Source organism: Brachycentrus maculatus, unplaced genomic scaffold (assembly GCF_059751285.1).
Source record: "Brachycentrus maculatus isolate JH-2025_06_01 unplaced genomic scaffold, ASM5975128v1 h1tg000024l, whole genome shotgun sequence".
NCBI classification, from domain to species: Eukaryota; Metazoa; Arthropoda; class Insecta; order Trichoptera; family Brachycentridae; genus Brachycentrus; species Brachycentrus maculatus.
Genome location: NW_028280778.1, coordinates 1,860,446 through 1,873,601, shown reverse-complemented (window position 1 = coordinate 1,873,601; position 13,156 = coordinate 1,860,446). Strand labels below are relative to the sequence as shown.

The following is a 13,156-nucleotide window of genomic DNA, read 5'->3' as shown; positions in this document are numbered from 1 at the left end:
CAGGCCTCATTGTAACGTTCCATTGGTGTTCTCCTGACGAATTGACGGCTCTCTGTCACGGCTTCTAACCGGCACTCATCACTAAAGATGACCTGAAAAATAATGAAAATTTTATTTTAATTCAAATATATAAGTTTATTTACTAAAATGATATGTTGAAAATTCAATTTAAATAAATACCTTTTTCCAATCATCTACCGAGTAATTTCGATGTAGCCTGGCCCATTTTAATCGATCCGCTTTCATTCGTGGTGTCAATTTTGGTACTTTTACAGGGCGCCTGCATTTCAGATTTACTTCGTAAAGACGTCGCCTCAGTGTTGATACCGATATATTTATACCCTCTTCTTCCAATTTTATTTTTAATGTTTTTGCTGATGCACTACGGTTTTCTAAGGCACTTTGAATGATTTTTCGATCAGTTCTTGGTGTTGTTTTTCTAATCCTACGACAGTTCTTTCGCCGATTGCTGGTGGCGGGTGACTAATTTTTTATTGATTTTGAAATTCTGTCCACTGTTTGACGAGAAACGTTTTCTTTTTTTGAAATTTCTCTATTAGATAGTATTCTTAATTTCAGTAGCACTATAACACTAGACTTTTTTTCCTCAGAAATGTCTTTACTTTTTCCTATTTTATCCTTTTCAAAAAAAACACTTGTGTTTACAAAAAAAAATTATACTTTATAAACTAATATTAAAAATTAAGTTTTTTTCACAAGACACGATAACTATATAACCTCTCTGAACAAAACAACAACCAGAACTCAAGAAACTTCACTAATAAATGAGACAGGACTATTTTTTGAACTTTCAACTATCTGTCTACCTGTGCTAATTAGGGACCTTTCTCAGAAAAAGGGTTTGAAATTTTGTAAAGGCTTAAATAATCCAGGTATATTTTACATATTATTGAAGGTAATATACATGATATTAGATGTCAATAGAAAACTTAAAGTATTTATGTAAAATAAATATAATAACCCAAAAGATTTCAGAGTATTCAAAAAAATAATGGGTGGCCCTAATTCATTGAGTAGATACTGTATATATATATATATATATATATATATATATATATATATATATATATATATATATATATGGATGATGGAAGCAGGTCGTACGACTTTATTGCATTATAATCAAAGTGCTTATCAATAAAAGAGCTATGTGTTTTGTTTTATGTGTTTCCGTGTGTTAAATATTGTAGTTCTATGTACGATGCCATACAGTGTATTAATTGTGATTGCTGGGAGATACAGATACTTGTGGAGTAAAATAACAGTCACTAGTAAAAATCTAAGAAAATATCGTATTATGATTATTCCTTATTTTCAAAGATAATCATACATATCGCTCACTCCTTTCAAGAACGTCATAAATCAAAAATCGTCAATTTTCAGTTGTGCATGTTTTCGGAATGCCCAGAAAGTGTACTATATCCCAGCAAAAGTGGCATATTTTTAACTTAACATTTACCCGCTACAGGGTAGAAAGTGTTGTTTTTGCATTTTGAAGAAGAGGTATTGTTTAATTGTTTTTTCAAATATACTAAATATTTTTCAAATGGAGAAAAAACCTTCAGCTTTTACCTAAAAAGATCTGTTACACAGTAAAAAGTTAAAAAAGTGGCTTCATATTTATTTTTCATGCATTGTATTATAATATTTAACATTAAAAATGCCCAGAAAGTGTACTATATCCCAGCAAAAGTGGCATATTTTTAACTTAACATTTACCCGCTACAGGGTAGAAAGTGTTGTTTTTGCATTTTGAAGAAGAGGTATTATTTTTAAAAAAAAATTAAATATACTAAATATTTTTCAAATGGAGAAAAAACCTTCAAGTTTGACCTAAAAAGATCTGTTGCACAGTAAAAAGTTCAAAAAGCGGCTTGATATTTATTTTTAATACGATGTATTATATTTTTAAACTTTAAAAACGTTCTCCTGAAAAATCAAGTTTTTTGATTTATGACGTTCTTGAAAGGAGTGAGCGATATATGTTACATAGATTTTTAAAATAATAAAACCTAGAATTAATATTACAAATGTGGTACCATATACTATACATGAAGTGCAAAATTCTTTTTCACAATTAATGAGTAGGCAATTTGGTACATGTAAATTTGTGATGAAAATATCTCAAATCGTCACATAAAAAACTCTTTATAAGGTTATAAAAAGCATTATGTTTTTTGTAGACGTATCCTTCCGTTTAATTTATTAAGAATTTTACATAAAAATTTAGTACACGATATTCTTTTCCTATCTGGGCATAAAACAAGAAAACTCTAGTAAAAAGAGTAAAAAATCGAAAATTAGTTTGTTATTACTTAAAACGGTATTAAGTTCTATTTACATATTGAGAATGGAGTTATAAAAAACAACTTTTTCGATTTCGTGCGAAATTGCTTTTCTTCACGAGATATCGGAAAACTTCTTTAATAATGTAAATGAAGAATGTCTCGGAATGTTACATAAATTGAGCCGAGTGGAATATGTGTATAAATAAATTCATAAATTACATTTTCAATTTAGTACCATTATTTGGAAAAAATCTTCAAAATATCTTTTTCGTCTGTTTTATGATATTGTGATAAAAGATAAGGAATTCTTAGTCGCAATTCGTTTTATTAGAATGTAATATCAAAGTTTTATATCATGTCTCTTATTTTATTATACCAATAACATAGACAGGAAAATTTGCTTAAATTATAATTGAAGTATTTCCATATTTTTTTTCTTAATAAAATATTATACTTGTTTATTAAAGCCTGCCTCCGCAGTGTAGTGGGTTGCGCGTTTGGCCACCATATTAGAGATCTAGGGTTTTGTTACAACACTGCGTCTATATGATGCAGTTCCTTTTGCTATTTAAAAAATATATATGAAGGAATGTCTAATATATTATATAATGTTACCAATATAAGTATGTATTAAATTATATAAATATATGGATATATATATATATGTATATATATATATATATATATATATATATATATATATATATATATATATATATATATATATATATATATATATATATATATATATATATATATATATATATATATATATATATATATATATATATATATATATATATATATATATATATATATATATATATATATATATATATATATATATATATATATATATATATATTATATATATATATATATATATATATATATATATATATATACAAAAAGGTTATCAGACCTGTTTGAATGCAGAAGTGAAATATATTTGTTGAGATTCAGATTGCGTGAGTGAAGTGAAAGTATAGAGACCTCCATTCTCAATTTATTCTTATTCAAATACTTCACAAATTTCTCATCTGATGGCTCCACAATCAGCCATACTTCCAATTCAAATCTATTGAATTGGTACCAACATCTGAAAGGGATCCAAGACCATTGCAAATAAACATTGTTTATATAAGACACCTATAACCTCTATTCACCTCCGCCATTAGCGATATTTTTCATAAATAACATTTATCTTTGTTCCAGCCTGCATGGGAGGCCTAAGCGTCGGCGTGTCGCTGTCAGTAGCTCCCCTGGTGGTCGCCATCTGCAGACGCAAGTCCACCCGCCTCACAGCAGTCCTAGGCGGCCTGCTGCTGGCCCTGGCGTGTCTCTTCACCTCCTTCGCAGTGCAACTGCACCAAGCCGTCATCAGCTATGGTAAGCACCTCACTCCGGATACATCAATCTGCTTCATCTTCTCTTCTTCTTCTCTTCTTCTTCTCTTCTTCTCTTCTTCTCTTCTTCTTCTTTTACTGGATCCTAAGGATCTGTTTGTGACTCCACTTGTAGCTCTTGGGATGTTGACTCCCAGCTGTCTTTCCACCTCCCAGAGGTCTGCTTAGGGTCTGCGTTCTTCAGGGATTCCTCGAAGGGTGATACGTGGAAGTCTGTCATCTGACTTTCTGTTGTATACATCAACCATTCAACAAAATAATAAAGGTGTCTCTACTCGATATGAAACATGTTTCATTATACCTTTTTTATGAAAGAATATCATATTTTTTTAAGGAAGATTATTTATTTCTTTAACCACTTAACAGTCGAATTTAGGCAAGAAAATTTGCCGGTGCAAGAAATCGTCACCTACAAGTCAAAACAAGACTCATGAACACCGTCAGATTATTCAATAATAAAAAAAGAGTCTCCGAGATAGAATAAGTAATAGTCTCCCCCACATCGCACTGTACGGCCAACCCCGTGGTAGACGACTCCTGGGCAGACCACCAAAGAGATGGGTCGATAGCTGGGAATCGACATCGCAGGAGGCTAATCCCTCTTAAAACAGGCCACAAGGCCTACAACAAGACGAAGAAGAAGAAAAAAAACACAAATTTATTTTTCCCAAATCAATACCGAGAAATCTGAATACGATTTTCCCGAGCAGCACTTGGGCTCATCACTACAACTACTTGCCCGAGTCACACTCGGGCTAAACTGGGAACTGGTTAAACATACTACACGTCATGATTTACAACCTCATTACTTATAAATAACACTTTAAATTTTGACGGTCAGATATGTTTTGCTTTTGCCACAATTTACATTAAGAATGTCGATGTAATGTGACATTTTATGACATAAATACATTAACTTTATTTAGAATATATATTTGAAGCACAAACTTAGTGATTTTCCATTTTATAATTAAAATGTAACTTTGTTTGAAAATCACTAAATATTTTATTATAACTTAATTATAATGTCTACCGGTTAGCTTCGAAACCGGTAGACATTATAATTAAGTTATAATAAAATATTTATAATGATTCTAAAACAAAGTTATTTTTTATCATAAACTTTTTTTTTTGTATTTAGACATGTTACATACATAATTCAAGTATGTAATATTCCCGATGAGTAATTTTCACCACTCGTCACTCTCAGAAAGACAAAATAATTATGTTTTATTTTAATAATATCCACTTAAAATCTTCTTTTTTTTCCAGGTATTTTCTTGGGAGTGGGCTGCGGTATGGTGCGGGAGACGTCTTCCCTGATGCTGGGCCACTACTTTCGGAAGAGAAGAGAGTTTGTAGAGATGGTAGCACAAGCTGGAGCGGGGGTGGGAATAGCTCTCTTTAGCGTCTTCTACAAGGAGGCTGTCGGGTAAGTAGAATAAGATATTCATTTCATTCCTACCGTGATTTCTGATATAATAATTTATTTTTCTAACACCATGAGACAACATAACACCCTTACTTTATCTATGGTTATCGTAAAATTAAATTGTTAGTGTTAAATTGGTAGGAAAGAATATCCACTGTAATCCTTTCCTCGCTGTAACGTACGTTTTTGATAATGTCTTAATAAAACGCGTCACATATCAACATATATATCGTAGTCGTACAGGAGAAAGTGACCAACTAACAAAACGTAAAATGTTCAGGAGGACCATACAAGTCACTTTTGCTTAGCAAGAAAATAAAAATCAATGCAGTTAGTCATTTTTGACAAGTCAATATATTATACTTCCTAGTTTCAAATTGCTTTGGGAAATTTTCAGGGCAATATTAAGCTAGGAAGATATCAAATAATCAAAAATCACATTTTTGTAAAAAAAATGCACTTGGTCACTTTCTCCTGTATGACTACGATATATAAATAAATGTAGGATTCAATCCAATAAACCTCGTTTAATTTTGGATATATTACCTAAAAATTCAATTTGGAATTCTACCAATTGTCTGCAGTTACAATAAATACATATTTTTCGTTTTCTTACCCACATTTTTTTTTAATTTTTATATATTTTAATTAGCCTCAGTGTAACGTACGTGTTGATTTATAACTCGTATAAAATAAAATTATTGATATGTACATTACACATTACACGTACCATATATCATATATTGATTATGCAAGTGTTGAGAAGTAAGCTGGGGGTGTTGGCGACATCAGTTCGGACGTGTATTGTAAACAAATAATGCTCACAGCTCGGAACTAGACATTTTTTTTCACGCAAATATCTTCGACCGTGTAAAGGAGGTTTTTATAGTTATCTCTATCGCCTCTCCATTTTCATCTTTGATGAGATGTCAAAAAGTAATATGAATAATATTTCCTACAATTAGAGATAATCCAGATTTGTTAACAAGTATTTGAACACACTCAAAATGCTGTAAATAAATAAACTGGTCAAATTATAAGCTAAAATAATAAAAATGAAAATTATATTTTCTGCCGTTTTTCATGTATGTGATTATAATCCAGGATTCGGGCCTCGCATGTCAATAAAAGAGGTTCTGCTCAATAAAAAGCTTCTTTTCATCTCACCAATAATTGTCTCCATTGAAGTTCTAGTAATTCATGGACAATGTTTCAAAATTGGTTCAAATATGTGTTTAGAACATTCAAGCCCAGACTTCCATATTCTTCTTCATCTTTGATGAGATGTCAAAAAATAATATAAAAAAATTACTCCTATAATTGGAGATAATCCAGATTTGTGAACAAGTATTTGGACACACGCAAAATGTTGTAAGTACCTTTATATCAATGTATATCCATGAAGAGTAGGTTTTAGCCTTAATTAACTGAAAACTGAAAGCTTAAATAATTAACTGTCATATCAACGTATCAAATTTGTAGATATATATATATGTACATACGTCATTATATGAGGGAATGTTATATGATATAATTTGTTTGTGATTGGGAAACGTGTTTTGGAAATTTACACGCTCATAGGTCTTAAGGAATTCAACAACTTTGTATGTAAACGTAATTATTTCATGTGATTACTTCGAGGCATAATTGGTTTTAATAATATTCAAAACGATTTATGTTGAATAAAAAACTATTAGAATAATGGGTGTGTATCTGTGTACGTACGAAAGTATTGTAGATTATCACTTATATTATAACATATATTATAACATAACTTGAACTTATCAAAATAAAAATATTAGCCTTATACATATTAACATAATATATATATATATATATATATATATATATATATATATATATATATTATATATATATATATATATATATATATATATATATATATATATATATATATATATATATATATATATATATATATATATATATATATATATATATATATATATATATATATATATAATATATATATATATATATATATATATATATATTTATATATATATATATATATATATATATATATATATATATATATATATATATATATATATATATATATATATATATATATATATATATATATATATATATATGTATATATATATATATATATATATATATATATATAAATATATATATTTATATTTATATATATAAATATATATAAATATATATATATATATATATATATATATATATATATATATATATATATATATATATATATATATATATATATATATATATATATATATATATATATTATATATATATATATATATATATATATATATATATATATATATATTATATATATATATATATATATATATATATATATATATATATATATATATATATATATATATATATATATATATATATATATATATATGTATATATATATATATATATATATATAAATATATATATTTACATTTATATATATAAATATATATAAATATATATATATATATATATATATATATATATATATATATATATATATATATATATATATATGAATAAATATATATATATATATATATATATATATATATATATATATATATATATATATATATATATATATATATATATCTATATATATATATATATATAAATATATATATATATATATATATATATATATTTACATATATATATATATAAATATATATATATATATATATATATATATACATATTTATATATATATATATATTTATATATATATGTAAACATATATATATATATATATATATATATATATATATATATATATATATATATATATATATATATATATATATATATATATATATATATGTATATATATATATATATATATATATATATATATATATATATATATATATATATATATATATATACATATATATATATATATATATATATATATATATATATATATATATATATATATACATAGATATATATATAAATATATATATGTGTGTGTGTTTTTAAGTATTTTATTCAAAATTATTCATCCAAATCCTTATCCGCACCCCATAGTGCATAGGGCACTGCATTCTTTAAACGTAGTGTTATCTATATCGTTAACGCGTGAAGGAAAGGGGATTAGCCCTCCGCTTCAGGTATCAGTCAGTTATTACATTTGAAAAACTGGTTCTTTAATTAATTGAAATAAAGGGTGAATAAACACTCATTTTCTCACCAGACTATCGAATTACCATTACCTTGTTTATGACAAGAAAGTTACGTCAAATTATTTTTATACAAATAATTGGATATTTGCTGTGAAACACGCGTGCCAACAGAAAAGTCTTAAATAATGAATTTGTATGTTATAAAATATCAATATGGAAATCAGTTCTAGAACGTGAGAATTTCTACAGTTTCAACTTCATGCCAATCGTAGATTGAATTTCTCACAAAGAAAATATAAAAATCGTTTTTTTTACACTTTTGTAATAAAAATTAAAAATGAAAATGTCATTCATTGTTGTCATTACCTCAGTACTTTTTTTTTAACTCAAGAGATTTAAAAATACTACCTCGAGTGACTCGTACATATTAAAAGTAGGTTGTTTAGGTTACATTTTACAAATCGCTTAACGTCCAAGCGATATTTTTTCCTAGAATTGCAAGCACGTCAACAAACGAATAAAACATCGAAACAGTGAAGAAAATGGTTTTGGAAAATCATCGAATCACTATTAAGGAAGTTGCAAAGGATGTTGGCATATCAATCGGCTCATGCTATGCAATTTTCTCGGATGTTTTGGGCATGAAATGTGTGGTCCCAAAATTGCTAAATTTTGAGCTTTAGAGCTTTATACTTGTACGTGATTATTTGGCCAAAAACAATACCGTAATCATGCTTTAACCACCATATTCACCAGATAAGGCTCCCTGCGACTTTTTCCTATTCCCGAAACTGAAGAGACCAATGAAAAGAAAGCGTTTTGCCACAATTGATAAGACAAAGTCAGAATCGAAGAACTAGCTGATGGCCATATCGAAAAGTGCATTCCAGAAGTGCTTCGAGGATTGGAAAAAGCGCTGGCTTAAGTGCATTATATCGAAGGGGAGAAAATTTATGAATAAATCAATACTTTTCGAAAAAAAAACATAATTATTTTTTTCTTTTAAACATAATTTTTTTTTGATAAACATTCGTCCATGTCATATACAATTGCATGACTTATGGTGGACGAATAAGTAACAAATAACTTAATATTATAATATGTGCCTTAGGCATAGGAAAACTCAGCGAGGACACATTATAGTAAAATTAAATTATAAATAAGCATATGATGAGGAATAAATATCTAAAACTTTTATTTAATATTGTGATCTATTTTCTCTCGCTACATTTTTCCTAAAATGTTCCAAGAGGAAATAACGAAATGAAATAATGATTTCCTTTAGAGATTAAAATGATAATTAATATCCTTTAGACGGAGCTATAAGAAATAATAATTATCTTCACTTCCTTAATTTTATTTCACTTAAGATAAGCATCATTAGTATTATTACATCCCTTTGATTCAATAAAGGTCCGTCGTGATTATAATTTATCACAAAATATTATTTCACTGTCATTTTGCTGTAATATTTAATTCAGCGGTCGCGTCGCAGCAATACGCCATTGTATGACTGCCAGCGACAGATTTCGGTTGATTGATCGCTGAATGATTCTTGTTGTCTCTTTAGCATTGCAATCTGTCTTCAGGAGATTATGGTGATGTGATACTCAAATAAAGTCAACATAAAAAGAGGAAAATTTTATGTCAACTACAGACATACTCGTACATTAGTTCCATATTACTCAAAACTAGAAACAAACAGATCCTAAAGACACAAAAATAATTTTAAAATTCCCAAATGCAACACAAAACAGTACCAACAAAATGACATATACTTAGCAATTAAAAATTTCACCAGCCTCCCCTTAGAAATTAATAATATAAAAGACACAAATACTTTAAAAAGAAACTTATAAATATAAATATATATATATTTATATATAAATATATATATATATATATATATATATATATATATATATATATATATATATATAAATATATATATATATATATATATATATATATATATATATATATATATATATATATATATATATATATATATATATATATATATATATATATATATATATATATATATATATATATATATATATATATATATATATATATATATATATATATATATATATATATATATATATATATATATATATATATATATATATATATATATATATATATATATATATATATATATATATATATATATATATATATATATATTTATATATATTTATATATATATATATATATATATATATATATATATATATATATATATATATATATATATATATATATATATATATATATATATATATATATATATATATATATATATATATATATTTATATATATATATATATATATATACGTATATACATATATATATATATATATATATATATATATATATATATATATATATATATATATATATATATATATATATATATATATATATATATATATATATATATATATATATATATATATATATATACAGAAATAGAAAACTAAACAAGATAACTCCCTCGTGCCGCATAAATACCATATATAATGTATGTTCCCCTGTTATATTTTTTTTAATGTACATATATCATGATACTATAAACAACAACAACAACAAAAAACAAAATTCAAACAGTCCCTCTCCAAGCACAAGAGCTCAGTCTCTTTTTTGGAGATGCTCAGCGAGACTAAAATTATAATATATTATTAGATTAAAACCAATATTTTTAGCTTTTCCACTTTATTTTTATTTGACCAGCAACCGGGTTTCGTCGTTATCGACATCATCAGACTGGTGTCGGTTACGACGAAACCTGGTCGCTGGTCAAATAAAAATAAAAAGGAAAATATAAAAATATTGGTTTTAATCTAATAATATATAAAAATGCAATTCCATCACGAAGTGTCAGTGGATAATATAAATCTATTATATTAAAATTGTAATATTGTATTAAGTAGAAATGTATAGAAATTGTATAACAAAATGTAGCTATATTAAATAAAAGTTCACGTGGTATAAATAAAAATATCATATAAGTTAGCGAGCTATGTACATTTCAATACAATTATGAGTTCTCAGCCACCTCCTTAACGTTATTGTTCTGTATTTAACAGGTGTACATATAGATTTAGTGATATATTCACGCAATCATTTACGAAATCAGAATTATAAATTTAAACTTTACTCTTACTTATGATATAATTACATTACAGTAACACGTATTGTATTATTTTATAGTAAACTCATTATTAAATTTATAAATTCTCCAGAGCACCTTTTCACTAACCGTTTTAAGTAGATTTTTTTAAATATTTATCTGAAACTAAAATATTCATCATATTTATGTTATTTTTACTGTGGAATATTTTTTTACGCGTTTTATACTGTTCTTTATATTCAGATAATTGATAATGATAATTCATTAATTGAATTGATAATTCCACACAATTTATCGACACATTTTCTCTTAAATGAAAGTATTCTTATTAGTCGCATCAAAATTACATTTTTCCTTTATTTTCGCAGACCTAACCAGCCCGTTATCAAAAATGGAAATCAATTGTAGTAGAGTGGGCTCGAACCTAGACACTGACCTCGCTACCGCACTCCTACTTTATTACAATTCATTAATTTATATATTTATATAAATTTCAACAATAGCAATAAATATTTAACTGTCTTTTGTACTTAACACTTTGTCAGTAAATGATAAATTATCTCTCGTGCTGATTCAAAACAATATTTCATGACATTTAATAAATTATACTATAACTTTCAAACTTTTTGCTTTAAATTTGTAATTTGCGATGACTTGCCCTAAGGCGTCTTCATATTAGACACCGTAAATATAATATTAGATTAATGGCATTGTAGAAAATGTAATCAATCATACAAAAATACTTTTTTTTTACAAAATACATATCGTAGTCATACAGGAGAAAGTGACCAAGTGCATTGTTTTACAAAAAAGTGATCATTGACTATTTGATATCTTACTAGCTAAATATTGCCCTGAAAAAATCTCAAAGTAATTTAATCTTGGAAGCATAATATATTGACTTGTTTAAAATGAATAACTGCATTGGTGTTTATTTTCTTGGCAAGCAAAAGTGAGTTAAATGGCCCTCCTGAACATTTTAAGTTTTGGTAGTTGGTCACTTTCTCCTGTACGACTACGATATTTAAATAATACACAATAGTTGGTAAACATACAATACATTTAAAATATAACGTTTCTACCTCTCTAATAAAGTAGATACTTGTGTTTAGAGAGGGAGCTCGTTTTGCAATTTTTATTTTTTTACTAACAAAGTAAATTAAAATGAAAATTGAAAATACTATAATTACTAATATTTACAAACCTTTGCATGTTTTTTTTCTGCCTTTATTATTATTATTCTACCTTTGTTACTTTATTCTATTTATTTCTACAGTAAGCTTATATTACATTTAAGACAAACTATTATTCAAATATAATATTATTGACATCGTTTAAATTTACATCTTCTTACAGTACACATAACATTTTTTAAATAAGTATTTTAGGCTCTTTCCGTTTTTCATACATTCAGGCATTACATCATATATTTTTAAACCCTTATACACAAAACAATTTACGGATTATTTAAAGCATGTTTTTTAAATACCAGTATTTTTCCATTCTCATTTCTAATTTATGTTGATGATTTTTTTATTTAAAACTATTTCATTTTTTAAATATCTGGACATATTCTATTCTTTAAATAAGTTTATTATACTCGTACATTAGTTTCTTTTTTATAGGTATTCAGTTGAGTTTTTCCGTATATTCTTAGATATATTTTTATTCAGTAATAATTAAATATTTACAACATTTTGAGTGTGTCCA

The 13,156-nt window shown here is 25.8% G+C and overlaps 1 protein-coding gene across 1 annotated transcript in view; it reads left to right on the top strand.

The window, feature by feature from the left end:
• The window catches only part of LOC148313084 (monocarboxylate transporter 8-like), a 177,235-nt gene that overhangs the window by 147,473 nt on the left and 16,606 nt on the right, over positions 1-13,156 (top strand). Inside the window, exons 4-5 of the mRNA XM_088269483.1 lie at positions 3,525-3,698; positions 4,988-5,147. Coding sequence (XP_088125609.1) covers positions 3,525-3,698; positions 4,988-5,147 — 334 coding nt within the window. The remainder of the gene's footprint in view (positions 1-3,524; positions 3,699-4,987; positions 5,148-13,156) is intronic.